The sequence below is a fragment of the Alosa alosa genome, chromosome 11 (genome assembly GCF_017589495.1).
Source record: "Alosa alosa isolate M-15738 ecotype Scorff River chromosome 11, AALO_Geno_1.1, whole genome shotgun sequence".
NCBI lineage: Eukaryota > Metazoa > Chordata > Actinopteri > Clupeiformes > Clupeidae > Alosa > Alosa alosa.
In genome coordinates this window covers 17,072,547-17,097,279 of record NC_063199.1, presented here as the reverse complement: position 1 = coordinate 17,097,279, position 24,733 = coordinate 17,072,547, and the positions used below count along the sequence as shown (strand labels likewise).

At 39.6% G+C, this 24,733-nt stretch overlaps 1 protein-coding gene across 1 annotated transcript in view; it reads right to left on the bottom strand.

Moving 5' to 3' along the window:
• Window positions 1–24,733, bottom strand: part of LOC125303488 (mucin-5AC-like) — a 34,744-nt gene that overhangs the window by 2,584 nt on the left and 7,427 nt on the right. The window contains exons 4-31 of the mRNA XM_048257258.1: window positions 18,100–18,190; window positions 17,844–17,950; window positions 17,315–17,528; window positions 16,818–16,943; window positions 16,425–16,542; window positions 15,839–15,977; window positions 15,110–15,208; window positions 14,902–14,968; window positions 14,559–14,693; window positions 14,230–14,394; window positions 13,870–13,964; window positions 13,525–13,651; window positions 13,075–13,330; window positions 12,148–12,197; window positions 11,015–11,112; window positions 10,600–10,751; window positions 10,339–10,477; window positions 9,733–9,837; window positions 9,129–9,302; window positions 7,723–7,962; window positions 7,249–7,411; window positions 6,716–6,844; window positions 4,588–4,735; window positions 4,012–4,055; window positions 3,751–3,924; window positions 1,421–2,803; window positions 422–1,388; window positions 22–91 (exon numbers count right to left, since the gene is read on the bottom strand). Coding sequence (XP_048113215.1) covers window positions 22–91; window positions 422–1,388; window positions 1,421–2,803; window positions 3,751–3,924; window positions 4,012–4,055; window positions 4,588–4,735; window positions 6,716–6,844; window positions 7,249–7,411; window positions 7,723–7,962; window positions 9,129–9,302; window positions 9,733–9,837; window positions 10,339–10,477; window positions 10,600–10,751; window positions 11,015–11,112; window positions 12,148–12,197; window positions 13,075–13,330; window positions 13,525–13,651; window positions 13,870–13,964; window positions 14,230–14,394; window positions 14,559–14,693; window positions 14,902–14,968; window positions 15,110–15,208; window positions 15,839–15,977; window positions 16,425–16,542; window positions 16,818–16,943; window positions 17,315–17,528; window positions 17,844–17,950; window positions 18,100–18,190 — 5,775 coding nt within the window. The remainder of the gene's footprint in view (window positions 1–21; window positions 92–421; window positions 1,389–1,420; window positions 2,804–3,750; window positions 3,925–4,011; window positions 4,056–4,587; window positions 4,736–6,715; window positions 6,845–7,248; window positions 7,412–7,722; window positions 7,963–9,128; window positions 9,303–9,732; window positions 9,838–10,338; window positions 10,478–10,599; window positions 10,752–11,014; window positions 11,113–12,147; window positions 12,198–13,074; window positions 13,331–13,524; window positions 13,652–13,869; window positions 13,965–14,229; window positions 14,395–14,558; window positions 14,694–14,901; window positions 14,969–15,109; window positions 15,209–15,838; window positions 15,978–16,424; window positions 16,543–16,817; window positions 16,944–17,314; window positions 17,529–17,843; window positions 17,951–18,099; window positions 18,191–24,733) is intronic.

Sequence of the window (24,733 nt, the reverse complement as noted above, 5' to 3'; positions counted from 1 at the left end):
TGGTAGGACTAAGTGTGGCACCTGGTGTTGTTGGTCCCGGTTGTTGAGAGGATTGTTGATGGTGTAGTTGTGGAACTGTTGTTGTTGTTGCCTGGTGTGCAACATCTGTAGTTGTTAGGTAATTATGCTTGTAGTTGTTAACTTGTCCTTGTTTCTGCAGGTTAATGTCCTGTTGGACCACCAGTTGTAGTACTGTTGTTGTTGTTTGTAGTTGTTTTCTATTGTGTCAACGTGTGGCAGTTGTTGGGCTCACAGTAGTTGGATAGTTCTTGGCCCTACACTGACTTCTCCATAAGTTGGCATGTGATGTTTTCCAGTTGTTGAGGAACCTGTTCTTGGCTTGGAAGATTGCAGGACCCATTTGGTCCAGGTTTTGGATAACTAGTTGTGACTATCTTGGTGATGGTGGTTTTCCCAGGACTTAGTTGTGGTTCCTGATGCTTTGTTGTTCGTGCCTGCTGTTGTGCTCACAGTAGGAGTGCTTGGAGAGATTGTTGATGGTGTAGTTGTGGTCTCTGTTGTGGTTGTTGGGGTTGTCGTAGTTGTGACTGTCGTTGTGCTGATGGTGGTTGTGGTAGGACTAAGTGTGGTACCTGGTGTTGTTGTTGGTCCGGTAGTTGTAACTGAGGATGTGCTTGTGGTAGAACTTGCTGTGGTGCCTGGTGTGGTACTTTCTGTAGTTGTTGTAGGGCTTGTAGTTGTTAGTGTACTTGTGCTCTCTCTTGGTGTTGTTGTTGGGCCAGTTGTAGTAGTTGTAGTTGTTTCTTCGGTTGTGGTTGTGGCAGCTGTTGTGCTCACAGTAGGAGTGCTTGGGGAGATTGTTGATGGTGTAGTTGTGGTCTCTGTTGTGGTTGTTGGGGGTGTTGTAGTTGTGACTGTCGTGCTGATGGTGGTTGTGGTAGGACTTAGTGTGGTACCTGATGTTGTTGTTGTTGTGCCAGCTGTTGTGCTCACAGTAGGAGTGGTTGGAGAGATTGTTGATGGTGTATTTGTCGTCTCTGTTGTGGTTGTTGGGGATGTCGTAGTTGTGACTGTTGTTGTGCTTACAGTAGGAGTGCTTGGAGAGATTGTTGATGGTGTAGTTGTGGTCTCTGTTGTGGTTGTTGTACCTAAACAAATGCAACATCTGACTCGTATTTCATAATTATGACATGTATCGTTAGACTTCTCCTTGTTTCTGCAGGTTAATCCTGAAGGACCACATTGCACATTTTGACCCAAGTTTTCTATTGTCAACGTTGGATACTTCTTGGCCCTACACTGGACTTCTCCATAAGTATGGCATGTGATGTTTTCCAGTGTTTCAATCTCCACTCCATTTGGTCCAGGTTTTGGATAACTGTTATCTATCCAGTCGGTCCATTTACACACTAATTCAGACTGACAACTTGGTTGTTAGAGTCTTTGCCTGCTGTTGTGCTCACAGTAGGAGTGCTTGGAGAGATTGTTGATGGTGTAGTTGTGGTCTCTGTTGTGGATGTTGGGGTTGTCGTAGTTGTGACTGTCGTTGTGCTGATGGTGGTTGTGGTAGGACTAAGTGTGGTACCTGGTGTTGTTGTTGGTCTGGTAGTTGTAACTGAGGATGTGCTTGTGGTAGAACTTGCTGTGGTGCCTGGTGTGGTACTTCCTGTAGTTGTTGTAGGGCTTGTAGTTGTTAGTGTACTTGTGCTCTCTCTTGGTGTTGTTGTTGGGCCAGTTGTAGTAGTTGTAGTTGTTTCTTCGGTAGTGGTTGTGGCAGCTGTTGTGCTCACAGGTGTAGTTGTGGTCTCTGTTGTGGTTGTTGGGGGTGTTGTAGTTGTGACTGTCGTGCTGATGGTGGTTGTGGTAGGACTTAGTGTGGTACCTGATGTTGTTGTTGTGCCAGCTGTTGTGCTCACAGTAGGAGTGGTTGGAGAGATTGTTGATGGTGTATTTGTCGTCTCTGTTGTGGTTGTTGGGGATGTTGTAGTTGTGACTGTTGTTGTTCTTACAGTAGGAATGTTTGGAGAGATTGTTGATGGTGTAGTTGTGGTCTCTGTTGTGGTTGTTGTACCTAAACAAATGCAACATTTGACTCGTATTTCATAATTATGACATGTATCGTTAGACTTCTCCTTGTTTCTGCAGGTTAATCCTGAAGGACCACATTGCACATTTTGACCCAAGTTTTCTATTGTCAACGTTGGATACTTCTTGGCCCTACACTGGACTTCTCCATAAGTATGGCATGTGATGTTTTCCAGTGTTTCAATCTCCACTCCATTTGGTCCAGGTTTTGGATAACTGTTATCTATCCAGTCGGTCCATTTACACACTAATTCAGACTGACAACTTGACGTAGTCCTGCCAGCTGTGGTGCTCACAGTAGGAGTGCTTGGAGAGATTGTTGATGGTGTAGTTGTGGTCTCTGTTGTGGTTGTTGGGGTTGTCGTAGTTGTGACTGTCGTTGTGCTGATGGTGGTTGTGGTAGGACTAAGTGTGGTACCTGGTGTTGTTGTTGGTCTGGTAGTTGTAACTGAGGATGTGCTTGTGGTAGAACTTGCTGTGGTGCCTGGTGTGGTACTTTCTGTAGTTGTTGTAGGGCTTGTAGTTGTTAGTGTACTTGTGCTCTCTCTTGGTGTTGTTGTTGGGCCAGTTGTAGTAGTTGTAGTTGTTTCTTCGGTAGTGGTTGTGGCAGCTGTTGTGCTCACAGGTGTAGTTTTGGTCTCTGTTGTGGTTGTTGTAGTTGTGACTGTCGTGGTAGGACTAAGTGTGGTACCTGTTGTTGTGGTTGTGGCTGCTGTCGTTGTGCTGATTGTGGTTGTGGTAGGACTTACTGTGGAACCTGTTGTTGTAAACGATGAAGACACTTAAGATTTTTTGTTTTCACTATGATTTCACAATCTGCACCAACTCCTCCATCAGTCCACCAGTTTGCAACTTAGAAGCAAATATCCACAAAAATATTATGGGACAATTTTGTATTTACCTTTATCATGGGGAGTCTGAATACTAAAATTGAATAGCTGTCTTTACTAGTACAGAGAATAGGATTGTGGGCCAATGGTATGTTCCAGTACAGTAATGGCAGATAATGATTGATAACGGTAAATATGTTCCATAATATGGTAGCCAAAGTTATCTCTATGAATTTATCATAAACTTAACCTGAATTTCTTTCAGATTAGAAGTATTAAACATGTCTTGTTATTTAAAGACAATGCCAGCAAAAACAACATTTTCAGCATAACAACATAACAGTTCTATGGTCTTTTCTATAAAAGTAATTGTCCCATTCTCAAAAATGTTAGCACACAATACCAGAACATCCTGGTTGCTATATTACAGGTAGAGTACAGTAGCACATGTTAAGAAACACATGTGTCATTTACCTATCACCAATGGTGAGGATTAGAATGTGAATAGGAATAGCTGGCTGTTTGATTTTAGGGTTTCTATTATCATTTTTAATGATTATTTTAATGATTATAAATTATTCTGTTATTGTTGTCGTCTTTCAACATACAATACTGTTATGAAGGAACATTAATTGTTTATGTTTCTAAATCTTTCGGTTTTGCTATGCATCATGGTTGATTGTTTGTGTTTCATGCATTTGTTATATTGCTGTTGCTAACAAACAAATGAACAAGTGCAATAAAAGGCCTGAAATAGGCAAGTTATGTCTATGGAAAATATGTAACAGGCTTTCAGCAAACACTCACAAGCATGATTCTGATAAACCCTACTAGTTTGATGCTGTACGTTCTCAGTGTTGAAGACAGAACTTACTTGTGGTGAAAGTGAAAGGTGGAGACTGTGTCGTTGTCACACATTTATAGATATTCCGACTTATAGTTCCATTCTCTTTACACTTAGCTTCGAGACAGGATCCTGCTCCGTCATTTGTTGTGTAGATGATGTAATTTAATGGATATTTATTCCCATTGTATTCACAGTAGCAAGCTGTCATGTGGTGGTAAACACAACGTTTGGTTAGAGAGAGAAAATGCTGAATTTTTTAGATACTTCTTAAAGTAAAAAATGCATTACCTGTTTCATTATAGTTGCATTTAGGTTTTCCCGATGAACAAATACTAAAGACAAGGGTTTCAGTTGAAATAATTAGATCAAATACAGGAGTATTAAAATCTGCCAGCACTGCACTTTGTAAATACTAGAAATACTAGAAAACTCTTAGAAGATTAAATTCTAAGAGGAAAATTACGTTTTAGTTTAAGTACATTTTCTATGAAGTGAAACAACATTGAATGGTTACACTTTACTTGACAGTGTCGACATAAGAGTGACATGACACTGTCATGAACGTGTCATAAACAAGTCATAAACGTATATGACATAACGCTAACTGTTATTAGGTGACATTCGGTTTTTGTCATGATAAGTTAAGGTTAGGATTAGCGTTAGGTTTAGGGTTAGGTTTTATGTGTCATGACAGTGTCATGACAGTGTCATGTGTTCACGACAGTGTCATGTCACTCTTATGTCGATACTGTCAAGTAAAGTGTTACCCATTGAATATACTATGCATATGTAAGTGCCTTAGAAATCAGACTTGAATACACAACTGACTTATTTGATTTACTTGACTTTCTTGACTTGACTTACCATGTTTGGCATGGTTCAGTTGAAGGCAAATCTTTTTCTTCACCATAATGAGTTCCATTAACGTAGCAGCCACACTCATGCGCCGGGACACACTTCATGGTTTTCTCATCAAAGAAAGGTCTCTCACTAGGGCAATTGGGAAAACAACCTGAAAATATTTGTGAACAGAAGCAGTATTAGTAAGGCCATGCACATCCCCAGGCCAGAATCGGATCAGATAGCTCTTATTCACATTTTTTTATTTTGTTTGTGATGTTTTCATCTCAACATATAAAAACTGTGAATGGGAGCTATCTGGTGTGCGGATCTTCCCTTATTCTTTCGGATAACATTTGCGAACAGTACAGGGACACGGTTTAGGAGGCTGGGCTGCATGATGCTTGGTGAAAGCTGTGATGTAGGGAGCAATGGCATATTAACTAGCCCTGGAGGGAGGCATACAGTTGACCTTCACTGTAACTAAATATTATTCTGTGCTGTTACTAAGCACTGTCATTCTGTTAGTAAGCATTGCTATTCTGTGCTGTTTGAGTTGGTAAGCACTGTCAAGTCATTTGTGTTTGTATAGCACTTTTAAATACAACATGAGTTGATGCAAATAACTTTCTATTCTAGGGGTTCTCAAACTTCTTGGGGCCAGGGACTCCTTATAGGGGAGAACATTTTCTAAGGACCCCTTCATACTCATGAACATGAATAAACATGATTCATACTCCTTCATGTCACTTGACCTATTTGTGTTTTTTTGAAGTTGTGGCCAGTGCTGGGCACTTTAGCTTGGCTGGCTTCATAGCTTAGTTCACTAGTCAAAGTCAAAGTCAAAGTCAGCTTTATTGTCAATTTCTTCACATGTTCCAGACATACAAAGAGATCGAAATTACGTTTCTCACTATCCCACGGTGAAGACTAGACATATTTTACCAATTTAGGTCCACAGACAAACATAACATTCAAGTAAACAAAAAGTAAGTAAATAAGTAAATAAGGGGGCACATATAATAATGAAAAATAAGAGCAGCAAAATTTGGTTGAAATTGTGCATAGACAGTCAATATAATACTAGTGCAAAGTCAGGCCAATAAAAGGCTTGGGTAGTTCTGTTTTGACCTAAGTAAGAAAGAAAGTGGCATAGTGGTGCAAGTTATGTAAGAGCAGCAGAAGTGTTGTGTTTTCAGGACAACAACACCAAGTTGTAAAGTGTACAAGTGTGCAAGTGTGCACCTGAAGAAGACAGATGATGCTTTTTGGTCTCCCATCACTATTGTAAAAAATATATAACTAATATAACTGTCCTCATATTCTCTCAATGTAGCTAGTTTGGCCTAAGGATATGGATTCCGGGTTATGTGGCAACAGCAGCAGTTTGTGTTGCCCTGAGTGAAGTGACTAATTTGTATCATATTGGCCTTATTGGTCACAGTCAAAGTTTCAATTAGCCTAAAGTTAACGTGAGTGGGTAATGAACATAATATATTTGTTTTATTGGTGCAATGATCCCCATTTGTAGATGTTCATTTTTTAACTAATTTGATATCATGGCCAAGGTTTTTTATGGTTATGGTTCAGTCCACATTGGTCTTGACCATGCCTGGGCTGGTTAAGAAAGATATTTCAATAATATGGTGGCCTGGAGGGGAGTGTGTCCAACTGTTAAGCCATTGAGTGGGCATAACTTGAAACATAATGAATATTGATAACCCCAATGACATGCCGCATACTATATAGGTGCTGTTGGATGGGCCATGCTTGTGACCCCCGGATTTGTGGGTTTGTAGTTAAATGAGCAGGGGTTCATGTGTTTTTTTAACAATTTTAACAGCACTAATCCTGTTATTAATTAATTTATAACAGATTATTTCATGTACCTCCTATCTAGGGGATATAGGTTGTAGACCTCCAGGGACCCCACTTTGAGAACCACTGTTCTAGTCAAAGCAGATACATTAATGATACAAGTATTCATGAGTTGAGAGAATACGGAATTAGAGAATAGCAAGACTAAAGGAAAATAAATACATCAGATAAATAAAAACATACTACATAGAAAAGCATATGAAAACATTGAGGGTTACCCTCTGAGAAGGCAAAATGTTAAACAGTTTATCAGACTACTGTATGGGAAATTTACCCTCTATCTTTGGGATGTCGGATGAGCATTTCGCTGAGGGGTTTCTGCAGGTCTTCAGACACGGAGGACTACATGGTTTATAGTGCCACTCACACCCATCTGGCTGGTTGTAGTAGTCACAAAATATTGCTGGATAGGAAAAAAATACACTGAATACACTGTGCTGTTCAATGTCCTGGACATGTTGGACATGCAATATCATGTTTTCAATTCACTAAGTTCAGGTGAAGTTTTTTTGCAGACTTTTCTAGCACCTTGAGAAAGTAGAAAGTATGTCTCTGATTTCTCCCAGATCATTAAAAACCTGTAGAATGGAATGGATTTGCCAACCATCACAGTTTCTCAGTCTGGAGAAAGTGCTATGCTAGTACTGTTAATTTTTCTCTAGTTAATAATACAGATATTTTTCATACTTTGCACAGTCTTCTTCAGGCTTGCCATGGTGTCATGTTGTTTTGTTTGTTTTGTTGTTGTGTAGGTGTAGGTATTTGTGTGTGTTTCTTTTGCTGTTTGTTAGTGGTGTGGGCACTCACGACAGACTTTAGGCGTCCTCCATGAGATGCAGGCTCCCTTAATTCTGCATGCTGCAGCGTAGGCCGCTATGGTTGTGCAAAAGCACTCGCAGTTTCCTCCGCAGTCTCCTCCCAAGGCACAGGTGTCCCTCACGCATGCGTCATAGTATGGGGAGCGGTCCACCTGGGAGAAATTTCATGAGTGGGTGAGAGGAGGTACTTGTCTGGCCAAAAGTTGCTGGTGCTTGAGTTCAATAACATTCCTCCCTTTTCTGCGGCTGAATGAATGTGTTGATTGGCTGGAACAGTTTATGGGTGTGTGTGTGTGTGTGTGTGTGTGTGTGTGTGTGTGTGTGTGTGTGTGTGTGTGTGTGTGTGTGTGTGTGTGTATCTGAAATGAGCGAACACTAGAGATCCCAGCCAGATTACAGACCCTCTAAACTGAAGAGGTTAATAGGCCAGTTTTCTTGCAGGGTCCTTTTGCATTGAACTCACCAGAACGTGGCAGGCTTCGAACACTTTGCTGTTGATGATATTGCACTGTTTGTGTGCCCAAGCCTCCTTGTGGGGTTCGGCGGCACATGGGTCTTTAACTTCCACTGCCTTTGGACAGTTGGCTGAGTAGCTCCAGCTGTTCCCGAATGACACAACATCGAGGACTTCTTGTCCTGCCCTAGAGATGAATTCATTGTTTCCATTGCCGTCGTAGTTTCCACAAAGGCCACGTACCTTGCCCTGGACAGTGCAGTCACAAAAGTATTTATTTTCATTTTTGGGCTTTGGGCTTTTTTGTGCAAAACTCATATTTTCAGTGTTTTGTATGTAAATACTAAGTGTTGGTGAACATTTGATGTTGTTTAGTACTCTGTTCCATCTAAGTTAATTTTGGGGATTTTTTAGAACAGTGTTGAGAGTCAAGATCAATTATTATAATGGCTCATAAAAGCAGCCAACATCCACACTGCTCACTATAACAATGGCAGAACGCTCAAAGCACAACATGCAGAGTGCTATCACTTAGCATTACTTACAGAGTTAAAGGTGCCATGTGTAAGAATTGAAGTAAAAATATCCAAAAAATGAGCTACATGCATCAAAAGAATGAGAAGAAATAAGGGTGATGATGTCATTAAAAAAATGACAAGGTATAGTGCTGTAGAGATATCAACCTGAATTAGCATGCTAAATTACTAGCCACAGCCCGACAGGTGTCACAATACCAGTTTCAGCCATGGGAAGCGGTATGCAGGCAACATAACCGCCAGCCAAACTGCAATACACGTGTCTTGGTTGTTACTCTAGAGTAGACCAACTCACTTTCTGGAGGTATACTGCCCCCATCTTTTATGGAATGTGGAGTATGAATTGATTTTTTGATGGACATTACACATGGCACCTTTAAGGGCTGTTCACACTTAGAATGATAACTATGAAAAAATATCATTCTTGTTAATATGAATGACGGCAGTCACACATAAACTATAACAATAACGACATGAGGAAGATATTGTTAGGGATCACTTTCAGAGCGATTTTAAGAACGATAAAAAGCTAACAGTCAATCAGAACCCCATCACATTTTAGCCATCACATTCATTAACACAAGGAGAGACTTTGCTTATCGTTGGTCAGTGTAAACGCTTTTATCGTTATGGTTATAGTTATCGTTATCGTTCCTGGTGTGAACGGCCCTTTACTCTGTGAATGATAAAAAAAAATGTGACAGCCAATCAGAAAGCACCACATTTTAAAGGTGTTATATTAAAACATGATGGATATTTCTATGAGGCTTTCCATATTAAGCGTGGATGCTCACATAATTATATTTATATATTTAAGATGCAGTATAATAAAAGTCATACAAGGTATGGCCTGTGTTTCCAAACATTTTATTCACTTACCTGTAACTCTGAACTCAGCCGTATCATAACAGTTGTCTTCTTATCCCACATCAGAACTACTTTGCTCGTCTCAATCACCAGATATATGCCAATGGTGTGGATTTGATACAGCTCAGCATTGTTGCTTTGCTTAATCACTTGGGCGTCATCCTCTGCCAGTTTAATCTCATAGCCCTGTAATGTTTTACAATTCATATAGATAGTAATTGATATAGTGAAAGAAGCAGAAAATGTCTCACAGTTCATTTCAACAAACTGATAACATTGATATTACAGCAACAAACCCCTCACACTGGTCACATGAAGCACAGATAAACACACATTATTCCCTCTAACTACCTAGTATAGGTTAGTATATTATATGTACTATAGTTCTGTGTTCCAGAATGGATCACCATGCAAAAAGGTAAGAAATGTTTTTACAGTACAACATTAGTACCAACTATATAATCAACAGCTTGTTAGCAGAGTTTTATCAGTGTCGACTTGGCATGTTGGTGGTGTATGAGAGGTTTTTGGAAGCTCTTGAGTTAGCTTCCTAGTTGTAGACCAAAACTCTTTACTGCCGCTTTAAGAAAGTTGGACAGAGGATGTGTCCACTCACCTCAATAAAGACCCTCACAGCTTTGGAGCATGCAGCCCCGGATGCTCCACATCGATTGTTTTCAGTGATGACGTGGAATGAACTGTTCCCTTCCCCAACACCATCCTGCAGGTCATGACCACGTCAGTGAATCAAATAAGAAATGAAGAAGATCAGATGTGTGTGAACCATGTGCAGAATAAAATATTCTATGTCCGGTACATGCATCTCTGGAGCTCTTGCAGAAATGCGGATATGTACTATGACCACAGCTATAAATAACACGTCCTTGAATGAAGTAAAGCCATTCATGTATGTGAACCATTTGAATAATGAAGAAGCACATCCTGTTTTCTGAACATTGTACATGACATAGGCTTACAGCAATGTAAACATATAATGTAGACATAGAGATATTGACAATATAGAGCATACTATGTTGACATTATGAAAAATAGAAATAGAAAAAAATATCTTGTGAATGTCTATATAATGATATAACAAGTATTTGTTACACAAATTACACAACGTCCTATACAAGAGTTTCAAAAATACAGTTAGTGGTAAAACATAGAAACAGAAAAATAAACATTAATGAATTACAGAATGGGTGTAATTATGTTTTACCTCAGTGAGATAATAATCACATTCTCCATCAAATGTGAAGCGTTTCCCATCAAACGTGATGTAATGTCCATCGCCATACATCACACAAGTGCCATAGCAGTTTTGTGTTGTACACGCCCACTTTCTGTTTTTGCAAGTGCTATATTACAAACAGACACCAGAAATGTTTTGAACTTTGTTTGATACAAAAAAACACTGTACTGTAAATCATTTAAAAATAATCTGCATTAACCGAGCAGTCTGTGTGCTCATTGTCCTCACCATGTGTTGCAGTCGTCCATGACTGTTGATCCTGGCTCATAGTAGACCCCGTTGTGTTTGCATGGGCAGTCCTCCTCCTTCACACACTCAAGATTCTGGTCAAGGAACTCACCAGGAGGACACATACAGCCAGACTCGCACTGTGTGCTATACTACAGAGAGACAATAACAAAAACATTAATAATAAAAAAACACAACAATTATTGATAACAATTAACTATACTGCAATAATAATGATAATCATATGCATGCATTGCCTACTGTACATACATACATACATATACTACATATTCAGTACCTACACATATATTACTGTAAATGTATAACTTCTCTTACAATATGATGCCTCATACAGTATACTGTATGTATACTGCGTACTGTACTGGGAGATGAACATTGGAGATAATTGACTTACACACTCTTGGTATCCTGAAAAACAGCTTCTCTGACACTCTGCCCCTTTTGTTTCGTTCAAGTTGGAGCAGTTCACATAGATCATATTACTACTGCAAACTGAAAAATAAAAGCAGGGAGTATTAAGAATATTGTCAAAGCATATTTTATCCATGTCTGTGCTTTGTGTGTTAGTGCTTTGTGTGTTGGTAATATTGTTTTGCAATCTGTATTCCCATATACACTAGAATTACAGTAATACTATTAGTAAATTACAGTAATACTATTAGTAAAATAATATTTAACTTTGATATTTCCCCATGCATTTTACCACAATACATTCTAAATTATTTTCTTCAATCTACCAACCTACAAACCACAAGCCACACCTGACCCTTGAGACAGTTTTATACAGTTCCTTGCATGTTTGTAGTACCATGAACTCATCCTACAAAATAGTCTTTTGTTCTATGTTTACACTTTAACTGAGAATTTATATTAGTCGCCTGTCTGGCGTCCGTCTATTCCATCAGAATCAGTGCATCAGTTTACACCTGCAGAGTCTTACAAGCGTATTACAAGTCGACCATAACATATGTTTAAGCTTCACTACTATTTGAAGTGTAGAGATAGAAAAACACATGGATAAACACATTGTTGTGTCACTTTAGAGACAGAGGCAGTGCAAACCCTTAAAGGTGTAGGTTTTTGAACGTTCTAAGTTCCGCAACAATTGAAGGTTCTAAAATTCTATATTGAATTCAATGAACCCAGATATTCTTTAGAACGTTCATTTCTCAACATTCCCGTCACACCGGTGTGACGGTACTCCTTTAAGGGTTAATTTACGTTTCACTTTTTCTTATGTCTTGTTTTGCGATGTAAATTCCTAGTTACTCTATGCATCTGTAACAGCAATCTAAGCAACATGGCACTGGCAGTATGACCAAGATGTGCTTTGATGGACATTGTACATTCACAGGTCTTCTGCAGCAGTTGCTCAACTGCCTCCTCCTTGGTTGAAAAACACCTAGTTAGTGACCCCTGCGGTTTTTGCTTTTGTTGAAACTTTGTATCCTACCATAACATATAACAGTTTCCTTTAAATATTTTCAGTGTTATTATTGATGAAAAACAACTTATTTGAATACTCACTTTGTTCATTTGAATGTCCTCTGCAGTGCAGTGTTCCACTTCTGCATGTACTGTGCAGAAAAAAGTAACATACTGTATGTAACAAGGAAAGTTCAAAATAAGATCTCTTCCTTGTCAAGCTTTTTTCTCCTACAACAATTGAGCTACAGTAAATTTAACATCTATGTAAGATTTTGACCATTGTCTCATATTTCTTCATTTCATCTCCTAAGAAATATCCTTCCTCCTGTCTCAGCCCAAGAATTATTTTATTATTTTTATTATTTATAGAGTTTACGAGTATTATTAGTTCAACCTATGATCTTAAAATACTCTGAAGTATCTTTATTTCTCCTAAAGAAACTGGTTAGAATTCAGTAATCTCAAATAAGATCTCCCCCAGTTGTCTGTGACTAGCAAAGCAATTGGGGAAAAAAAGTAAACAAAATTGGAACAGCACACACAAACAAGCAAGATGTCTCAAGCGGAGCATGATGCTGACACCAAGGTCAGTGGTTGGAAGCTCAGAAGGAGGTAGCAAGAAGTAAATTACAGGTGCACCTATACTATACTATACACACACACACACACACACACACACACACACACACACACACACACACACTAGTTGAGGTGCACCTATACTATACACACACACACACACTAGTTTAGGTGCACCTATGCTATACACACACACACACACACACTAGTTGAGGTGCACCAGTTTGCTTCTATGTCACCTTTTGGGCTAGTTGTGCCTATTTAAAGCCATGAGGCAAAGCGGATGAAGACTGAACATGGTGGAACTAGAAGGCCTGTTGGCTACCAGTCCATTGTACATCTTTTCGTTTAAAGAAGAGAATCTGAACGCTACTTTGAATTATTTTGGTGCATATAATGTTCAAGTTCCTTCTGTAGCCTACAATGAGTGTTGTCACATCATCTCACCACAAAACCCCATCCTTCTTGATGACCTCTCCTGGCCGTATGACGTCGCCGTTTTGAACACAGGGGCAGGTGGTCTCCGACACACACTCATCTTTGTCGCTCAGGTAGGTGCCCTCCGCACAGCCACAGCCGTCCACTGGTCCGTATTTCACCTCACAGCTGGGCTCGCGGTTGCTAAGCGATAAACAAGTCCGCCCACAGCTCACCATGTTGTATGAATAGACCATGGTCCGGGGGCAGGTAGAAGTATAGTTATCTGTAAAGGAAGCAACCAGTAGGATGTTAATACTGGCATTTGTCAAACATTAATTTGGCTAATCAAGTCAAAATGAAGGCGGAGTCAGTCAGTCAGCTAGCATTCGAATAATAAGTATATAGTCGAGCGTTATTGAGCCTTAAAGTGACTGACAGAGAGTTTGGTGTAGCTTTGTGTAGGGTGGGCGGACTCACCACAGATGCCGTTCCTCCAGTTGGAGAGCAGGATTCCCCTGGCGGAGCAGGCCTGCACATATGATGACAGTGCTGCACACATGCACTCCTCACTGTTCTCACAGTTACAGCTGTCATACATACAGTTCTAAAGCAAAGAATAGAACAAAACATGTCACAGATGCACATCTTTACTGAGATAACTGTTGAAATTCTGGTTGATTTACTTCATCACATCATCATTATAAATATTATTATTATTATTGCTCCTTATCTATTAGGTGTTTATAAACACTTGTTAATAATAGGGAATACAAAATATAAAACTAAGTAACATAAGTAAATATACTATGAAAGGATTCTCACATCTTTGAAGGATTCTGGATTGACTTCCAAATGACATGGGGCAAAAACTCCATTACGAGCAGTGAGCAGAGGACACCATGACCTGGCATAGTTGGCTGAAATGAAAACAGGTATTTTTTATTCGGTTCAGTATATGTGCAAAATTGCTTGAGATAAACCACTGCACTGATTACATTTTCCAAGTACAAATTCTGTTCCAAAAGGGTCTCATTTTGACTGATGGGTTGAATGTAGATAAATGTGTTTAGTTGTTTGCACAAAGTCTGTTTTAGAATTTCAAACATATATAGTATAAAACAGACAATGTATCTGGTCTATAGATAGGATGTTAGGATACATGTTCCAAAGCAGTTGGCCAACCTTTTTCCACATTCATGCTACAAGGGTTCTCATTGGTTTGCTTCACGTCCGGACATTTGCCATGAACCTTCCAGGTGTTGGCAAAAGACACTGCACTCCCTTCAGTCAAGCCGCTCTCAGTTTTAAAGTCATCATTCATGACATCATTAAAGTTTCCACAGAGACCTGAGGAAGACAGGAATATGTCACAGGGTGCTGCAGGCTATGCAAATGTACTTAATCTGAATTTTGTCACAGTGTTCCTTACATATAATTTAACATAAAAAGCGTTAACAATATGTGACTAGAGAGTAACAAAGACTAAAAAAACATATCACACAAAAACATACCGGTTGTTTTTGTTTTGGATTTAGGGCTGGCTATGATGTTAACCTGCATGATGGGTATCAACTGAATTTCCATGTGCAGCCCATCGTGGTACGCAATGATGTAGAATGTTGAGGGCTTGAATATTTTGAAGTAGCCTTTAGACAAGGAGAAAACAATACAGAGAGTATGAAAAAAAACATAGCATGAACATTTGTAAGTTTACTTACAAACAAAATTAGTTAACATATGTTTTTAGGCTTAGTGGAAAAGACAAAAAACAACAACAGAACTTCACCACTAGGTGGTACTAGGTGTACACTGTAGCTTTAAGGTATTTTTTTAGGTTTAGCAATGAGCACTCACTGTTGTGCAACGGCAGTGTAGTAGGCATTCCATTGACTGACACAGTTCCGCTTGATTTAATGACAACCTGTTGAGTTCAGGAGCAGGGAGATCAACAAATTCAAATGAATAATATCAAAGTATTGATATTATTTTGCCAGTTAATTTTAACATTGAATTTGCATTTTGACATTTCAATGCACTGTTATCTTTAGAGAAGATGACTCACAATAGTTTCAATTGTTTTCAAAGTGACCGACTTCAAACAGGACACTGTGGAACTCTCCTCGCATGATCTGATCTCTGCCAGAACTGTTATGTCCTCCAGCTGTAGAGAAAAGGGGCCAGTGTGTTAGTATAAGTCTAAGTCTTAGATTTACAATTGCATGTATTCATTTAGCAGACACTTTTATCCAAAGCGAACTACATATGTCGATTATATTACAAGGACCATTGCCACCAGAGTAAGTGCCTTGCTCAAGGGCACAACGGTGGAAGCCAGGTATTGAACCCACAACTTTTTAGGCTGCTGCATGCTAGCCCAGCTCCTTAGCCACTATGCTACCACCACCCCATAAGATAAGAGAACACCAAAGAAAATAAACTAATGTGTGATCACGGTGTGTCATTTATACAAAGCTCATTAATCTCATGCCACTGTTGAGCAACAAAGTAGGCCTATAGAGTTGCAGTGTCTTTTATGAATGAAACAAAGTACTATGTACATGGTTGACTGAATGTTGATAAAAAGTAATATCAATTTATCTTAAAGTCAAAGCACTATTTATAAAGCACATACAAATAATATGTTATATTAAGGATTTAAATGTTAAATGGCTAAAAAAAACATCTGTAAAAGTGGCAAGAATGAAAATTGTGTTACCACTGACATGAAATGACATACAGTAGAATGTCTAAGTGAACAGTGTGTGTGTGTGTTTATTTATGTGTGTCTGACCATTGCCAGGATGTAGAAGCATTCTCCGTGAAAGGTGTATGTCGTCCCATCAAAGGTGTTGATGTGAGAGCCCCCCGTCAGTGAACAGGTGCCTGGGCATTCCAGCTGGAGGCACCTCCACTGTCCCTGCTCACAGGTGCTGTGAAGGGAGACATTTTACATCAACCAGAATCAGCCACAGACTGACTAATTGACTGAAATAGCATGAATCATGCACACAACAGTCACAGACTGACTGATTGACTGGGATAGCATGAATCATGCACACAACAGCCATAGCCGAAGACAGCCAGAGGTCCAGATAATTTGCAAAGCTACCAAGCAAACACTGTAGTTAGTGTATATGTGTCTACTCCCCACTTCTATTGATTAATTTGCATACTTAGGCCTTGTCTACACGAACGTGAATATCTGAAGGCTGTCAAGAACATGCCCCTCAAACAGACAATGACATTCAAAGAAAAATGTAAAGAAGAGAACATTACTGTTAATCTTGATTAGTCTGCTGGTGAGTATAGAATAGTTGTACATTATTAAAAAACAAATGAACATGTAATGCAGTGGCCCCTCATCTCTTTTGTCTCACCAGTTCTGGCAGAATCTGGAGTATGATTGTCCAGACTTGTACACTTGGCCATTGTGATAGCAGGGACAGTCCTCACGCTGGACACAACCCAACTGCGTGATGTCATCAAAAACAGTTCCTTATAGGGACAAGACCGTTTTTATTTAAAAGATGATTTATTATTATTTTATTTATTAAAAGATGCTATATATATATATTTATTATATATTTGTATATATATATTATATATATATATATGCTATATATATACAGTATATATATATGTGTGTGTGTGTTCTATTAATGTATTATAAGACTTCTTATCAATGGTGTTTATCCTAGTCCCTGGTCAATTATCAGATGGTTAGTTTAATATTACTTTTTGAGAGACCCTGAGGTTCTTGTTGACCTTACCATTGGGGCAGAAACATCCATCAGTGCAGTGTTCATCACATAGCTTACTCCTTTCCTGATTAGAGCAGGTATCAGGGCAAGGATTGCCACACTCCTGGTGCTCCATGTTCAAAGGGCAAGTTGCTCCTGTTTATAGCAAAGCGGTGGGTTTGTGAGGGGTATTGTCTTTAGGTGTCACTGTGGACACTGTACCATTCTATATTGTGCTATGGAGTGTACTACACTGCAACATATTATTCTATACTTATATGTATTGGATGGTGAGTTAATAACCTTGGCAGTGCTAATTTAAGTCAAATAAAAGTTATCATCATGAATAGGGCCCAAATAAGGTTCTTAAGCCTATTAGGGTACAACATCATATATGTTGGTCAGTTGTACTATATCAGAGGTCTTCAATGTTTTTCAGGCCAAATACACCTTGGCTAACAGGGACACTGTAGTTGCTTAAAACCAGGCAAACAATGTGTAAGCATATAGAGGCTATAATTACGTACTACAGAAATCGGGGCTCCTCCACTCTTGGGGTGTTCCTCCTGCATGGCCGCACTGGCGTGAGAACTCGGCGAGCGTATCACAGACACACACCTCCCTGCTGGTGTTGCACTGACACAAGTCCTTCACACACGCCTGCACAAAATCCTCCGTAGGGATCAGAGACCGGCAGTCACTGAATTCAGGAAGTGTCAACCACTGTCTACATATAACCGTCTGTGGAGAGGGAAAATCACAGGTCCGGTTTGGTTGTAGACATTTTAAAGAGGACAGAAGTAGCAAAACAAAGGAACTGAACAAAAACTATGTTCAGTCCAACTGCTTTTCCAATTAAACTTGTAGACCTGGAATATTATACCGAATAATATAATGCTGAGATTTGTGTGTGATGCTATGGTACTAACAGACAGCTAAATATGTCAATATTTTAGACACAGGAAACTTATTTACTTAACCATTTTGGGAAATATTGGCTGGAATGGGCAAAATGTCAGAAAAGACGTTAAATACCTGTCATAATGGAACACCTACCGCATTTGAGCATTCATCATTTGGCCTGATGTCAACCTCCTCACAGACCTCAGTCGGGCCATCTCCTTTAAACTTGTGACCATAATCAACAACACTCAGTGACTCACCTGAATCATACAAAACATTAAAATTACCCCCATGGTAATGACACATACATCATGTGAAGGTGTTTAGCATAGTGGACACGTTGTGGCTGTGAGCACAAAGTATATAACAACAGTGTATGAAAACAGTTTATTACAAGTGGATGATATACCATTTTCAGTGAACTCATTATAGATCTGGATGCCATTGAAGTCTCCACAAAGCCCACATGTTTTGTTTCTGTACTTGGTAGCCAGTTCCACCTAAAAGCAAAATAAGTAATTCAAAGAAAGATGGCCACCATGTTTCTATTGTCTCCTACAATGAATTTATAACTGAAAGTAACAATAGCCTAGGGAAACGCTCAAGGCTTCAGTGTGCATTCACATAAGTATAAGTATAAGTATACTCTTTTGATCCCGTGCATTTATCCCAATCCGTGAATTAGTGAAACACACTCAGCACACAGTGAGGTGAAGCATACACTAACCCTGGCGCAGTGAGCTGCCTGCAACAACAGCGGCGCTCGGGGAGCAGTGAGGGGTTAGGTGCCTTGCTCAAGGGCACTTCAGCCGTGCCTACTGGTCGGGGTTCGAACCGGCAACCCTCCGGTTACAAGTCTGAGGCGCTAACTAGTAGGCCACAGCTGCCCCAATTATACAGTTTTCACACATTATGCTACCCATACATCAGAAGACTTTGACAAGATTTGAGAAATATTATTGAAAGATTGCAGTCTTTTAACTAATGCCCCCATTCAAGCTTTACTCAAAAGACTACAATCTTTCAAGAATCCTTCCCAAATCTTGTCAAAGTCTTGTGGTTTGAGGATGGCTTTAGTTTATGGTTATGGTTGTTTGGAAGATGCTTTTATCCAAAGCAACTTACAGCATAGAAAAATAACAATACACAAAACAGTAGGCCTAGTATTAAAAGTAGCAACTACATGTATAAAATCATAATAACCACAACAATAATAATGGTATAAAAATAAATATAACCATCAGCACATTTCCATGTGTCTTGTATAGGCTACACCTTATTCTGAATGAAATAAACCGAAAAAGGCCATATTCGGTTTACTAATAAACAGTGTTGTGTGTGACGCGTTACAGTACGTGACAGAGGCTGCAGCATAGATATCTATGGGCTGCAGCATGAAGTGCAATCATAGCAAGCAAGACGCAGCCAACGCTACTGAGAGATGGAGGTATTCACATTACTTTGAACTCGTTGAAACTGAGTGGGGGAAGAATGTGAGTGTTAGTTGTGGCCTACACTGTGCCCTGATTTTGTCCACTGCCGTTAACTCAACTGCCAGCCTATTGATGATAGCCTTTCGATTTGCACTAGCTTTGCACCAAATTTCGAAGGAGCGCTTGTTTTATAAAATAATAATAAATAAATAATACATTTAATTTAAAAACGCCTTTCAGGACACCCAAGATCGCTTCACAGATAAAACTAATAGAAAAAAATGTATATATATCAAAAAAGGAGAAAAATTATATATATATATAGGCCTATATATATATAAAAAATATATATATAGTCCATTTAGCCATATCACAGTCCATTGGCTAGTCTAAAGAGGTTTTCAGTTCCTTTTTAAACTGGGCAGAGGATTCACACTGCCTGATGTCGTTAGCTTTGGGGCTGTGTAGGAGAACGCTCTCTCCCATTGTGCTGAGGTTCATCTTGGCCACCTTGAGCAGACCAGCTGATGAGGATCGCAGCGAGCGGGAAGGGGTGTAGCCATAGCTCTCCAAGAGGTCGGCGCCACCCTTAGAACGCTGATGAGCCAATGACAGTCCAGCCTCAACGGGACTCGGACATCAGCTCGGACAACTCCAAAGGAAACAACAGGGAGCAGGCATGAAATGACAAATTAATGGTTATTTATGGAGTTTATTAACTCAAAAAACCCCGACGGATAACCATGGTCAAACGTTTTGCATGGGGTGTAAAAGGTACCCCGAGAGGCTAGAAAACGGGGCATATTTTCATCAACAGTAGCCTAGCCTAGGCCTACAGGATGTCTCTCGCGTTTGCAACAGCTCGATGTAATGTAGACTACTAAGCCAACAATGGGCACAGGTTCCCTGTTCAATCCCAGATGAAAATGCTCATTAACCAACTACATACCTGTCAACACTCCCGTTTTTCCCGGGTTTCTACCGTATTTCAAGGTCATCTCCCAGCACCCTCCTGTTTTGTTATTTCTCCTGGAATACTCCCGTAATTTGCATGGCCATCAAACTTCATTTTAAAATCATTGATCCATTCAGGTTGCCAGATTGTGTATGAAATACACCCTACACATACACGATCACTTAGTTTCAATTTCAACCGTTTTGTCATAGGCTAAAACCTGGCAACCCTAAACCCAAATTAGGAAGCGGGTGCCGACTGCGCAGCCTGAGTCTCGTCGTAAGCAAGCGGGCTAGTTGAATGGCCTACTCCAGAACTAGCTGTTTTTTTTTTTTAATTTAATTGATTAACACATAAACTGTTATTGAGTGTTGTTGATACACTGAATTTGTGCCCTCGGAACCAAATCTGACAGCAAGCAGCTTTGGAGTTTTGGAAGTAGGCTGCAGGCAGGCAGCTGGTGGATACATACCTGGAATGCCTAATAATGGTAAGGTAAAAGCATTAAAAATGCAGTGTTGAAACACGTGTATGAAACGTATTAAATATGCAAACACAGATCTGGTATAAACTATAAACACTGACCCCCCCCGAAAAAAAAGCACTCCAATGCTGGTAAGATGCTCCAGAAGCAGCTGATGGGATATGGTGTCAAAAGCTGCACTCAGGTCAAGGAGGATTAGGATGGAAATGAGTCCAGCATCAGCTCTGCAGAGGAGGTCATTTGTTACCTTCACCAAGTCTCTGTGCTGTGCTTTGGTCGAAATCCAGACTGAAATGTCTCAAACAGATCATTTTCCTTCAAATGATCCTGGAGTTGAGATGTCACCACCCTCTCCATAAATTTTGAAATGAATGGTAAATTGGAGATGGGTCGGTAGTTGTTGAGGTCATCATGGTTCAGCCCAGATTTTTTCAGGGTTGGTTTGACAATAGCAGTCTTCAATGAAGGAGGGATTTGACCAGTGATGAGCGAGGTGTTAATTATTGATGTTATCATTGGGATGATGGATGGTAGGCACATCTTGACCAGGCTTGTCGGAACAGGGTCCAACTGACGGGTGGAGGAGTTGCACTTGGTGATGAGACCTGAGATGTAACTTTTAGCAGGGAGACTGAATTCACTGAGTTATTGTAGGTGAGCCCAACTCAATCAAGGAGCATGGTTGTTTCAGCTTAGTAATTGAACACTCCAATTGCTGATGGATTACCTCAATTTTTGTGTGAAAAAAGTTCAAGAAGGCTGAGCAGCGTTCAACAGATGCATTCTGATAGATGGTACTATCAGGTGGCTTGAGGAGGCCATTCACAGTGGAAAAGAGAGCCCTGGTGTTTTCTTCTCCCTCATTGATGATCCTTGCATAGTATGAGTTCTTTGCAGCAGAGAGTGCTTTTTTGTACTGAAGAATGTGCTCCGAGTACATCCCTTGGTGGACAGCAAGACCAGTCTTTTTTGATAGTCGCTTCAGGCGCCGACCCATTGACTTCATTTGGCGTAGTTCAGGAGTGAACCAAGGTGCGGAGTGCACAAACGAAATGGTCCGTGTCTTTAAGGGGACAAGACTGTTGAGTGCTGCAGACATGCAGTTGTTGTAATTGCCAGATCCACTACTGAAGCATTGGGAGAAGGGCAGAAGGGCGGATAGGCGGTAACTAGTGAAGTAAGTTCCTCTGGCACTACCTTTTTTATGTTGCGATATGACATGACACGCTGAACTTTGGATTTCCTGATGGACAGATAGGTGTCAAATAGCACAACTTTGTGGTCTGATATGGGTAATTCAGCAGTACTGAAATTGGTAGGTGTTATACCAGAACAGATCTAAAATATGGCCTTTGTTGTGAGTTGGAAAGTCAATGTATTGTGTGATGTCAAAGCAATCAAGCATGTCCATAAAGTCTTTTGTGCATGTTTTAGTAGAATTATCCAGGTGTAAATTAAAATCACCCACCAAAATAATGTTAATGTTCACCTATTTTTATTTTATTTAATCTTATTTCTATTTCTTTTCTGCATTATATTAACTGGCATCTTTACTGTACATCTTTCTCTAGGCCTATAGTAGTAGTAGTTTCAGTAACCATATGTTTATTTTTATCTACAATCATGATCTGTTTATTATTATTATTATTATTATTTTGTATTTTCATTTATTTATTTTTATTTTTTGTCATTTATGTCTTTATTTTTTTGTTTTTATTACTGTTTATTTTATTTCTGAGCACCTTGGGTCAATAACATTGCGTTTAAGTGTGCTATACACTATATAAATAAATATGACTTGACTTGACTTGACCTATATCCCCTAAGATGTATTGAGGCTATGTTATTTGATATTGTTTCATACTTTTTAAAAGTAACTTCCCCAACACTTCTAATAAACCATTTGCACACCCTAGCACAGTGTTTTTTTCAACCACCATGTCGGGGCACACTAGTGTGCCGTGAGAGATCATCAGGTGTGCCGCAGAAAATTACCCAAATGTCATTCACTGGTCCAGAAAAGCAACTGTTGCATCAAAGAATTTATAACCACATGCTCTCATTGGTTGTATGATTGCACTATTTGTGGTATGCAGGCATTGTACAACGGGGGCCCCATATCCAGTATTCACAGAATTATCACATTTCCAGTTCATAACAACAATTAAATTAGATATAGTCACCTACAAATGAAACAGAGGGCGCTTGTTTTATTGAGCAGGTCTTGCATAGAAGCCATAATAAGGCTATATCTGTGTATTATTTGAAGTTTTAGGCTATGGTATGTTTATTTTTCCTTCACACAGGATGTTATTGTGCCGTGGGACATTTGAAGTGTCAAAAGTGTGCCATGGCACAAAAAAGGTTGAAAATCACTGCCCTAGCACAGGGATTCCCAAACTTTTCCTTGACAAGGCCCCCCAAATACCACTAGGTTCTGGCCAAGGACCCCTTGATGTGTTATTAAACCCATCGACAATACTACGGCAAATTTAAAAATACATTAAGTTAATCCTAATAATTATTTAAGCCACAAGCACTTTGTGATGGAGCATACAGTGTGTAAAATTACATTTGGTGCTTTCTGCTATATGAGAGCTATTACTCTACTATTATTCCCAGTCATTATCATGGAAAATAATGTTCAGATATGCGACAAATTATTATAATAGCATTGTATAACAACCCTCATAGTAATGGGTATATTTAAAAAAATATATTTTTTTAATTGTATTTATTTGTTGCTTTTATTTTTCTTTCCAACTTGCTGAGGCCCCCCTGTCACCCCCACCGCCTTACACACAGAGGTGTGGAATCTAAGCAAATATGTACTCTACAGGAGTCAACTTTTGTTTGTACATTACATATAATTCATTCCAATGCAAATGTGTATGAAGGTGAGCAATATTTGGTTTTAATGTTATCAACAAATAGAAACCAAATAATTGTTTTAAAATTCAACAAATAGAAACCATTTAAAAAGTCAACAGAGAAGATTCCCATGGATTGTTTGGTCACTTAATGTGACACTACAGAGATAGTATTATGATGTGTCAAAGGAATTTGTGTGAAGAACCCACTTAAGCATTACCACATTTATTTACTTAGATGCGTTTATACCATTGACCTACCTTAGGTATAAATAAGGCATGGCAATTGCACATTACATTTTCTTAAAGGGTAACTTGCCAACTATTTATTAATAAACCCGTTTAGAAATCATTTGGATGGTTAAATGACCTGCTCCGATGAAAATGGTGAATTTTCCCTGCTCCCCCTAGCGTGCAGGCAGAAAACCAACCTTACAACTTTGGGACTATAGGCCTTAAAGTAACACGCCACCCAATGTCAGTAGTAATATATGTTCTTACCTTAACTTTCACAAGTTGAGTCATACCTCTCCCGTGTCGGTACGTGCACTCAAACGCTCTGGTGCGCGGCTGGACTGTGTTAGCATGTTGCTATGCTAGCTGGCTTTGCCGTAACAGTCAGTATAAGTAATCAAAAACATCCACGTTTTTCCGACTTAAATACAGTTGCACGAAAGTAGTTGATAGAAATGTTCACGGCCACGCCAACATGAAACGCGGCGATTTTCCAAGCTTAATAAACAGGAGAACTACAATGTGTGGCTTAATAGCACTTGGGAGTGCCGACCTAGCGTAGTAGTATTGTTAACACCTAATTGTAGATCCTATCCACCACAGAGTTTAGGGCTTGTCCACACGGAGACGCTTTTTAGGTTAAACGCAGAGGCTTTGCTTCGCGTCTTGGCGGCGCCCAAACGAATCCTGTAAACGCACTGCCCGAAACCGCGACTTTTCTGAAACCTGGTCCCAGAGTGGAGAAATCTGAAACCGTGAGCCCGTTTGAGTTTGTTTAGACAGTGAAACCGCGACATCCTGCTTATGTGATCGATGATGTCATCGCCCACACCTCAGCTGCCCTGGTCTTGCACTTATAGTATTGCCTAACAATACTAGTTTTCATACATGACATTACCTACGATTACACTCCGTTAAGATAAATATCACAACTGATGCTGCGCGCAGCCGATAGCTTATGACTTGGTGGACTGAACACTGTTTTTCCCGGTTTTTTTTGCATTCTAGCTACTGTCAGTGACGCGAGAGAACTTAAGTTATTAGGAAAGTGCGGTGTAAGTTTAGGC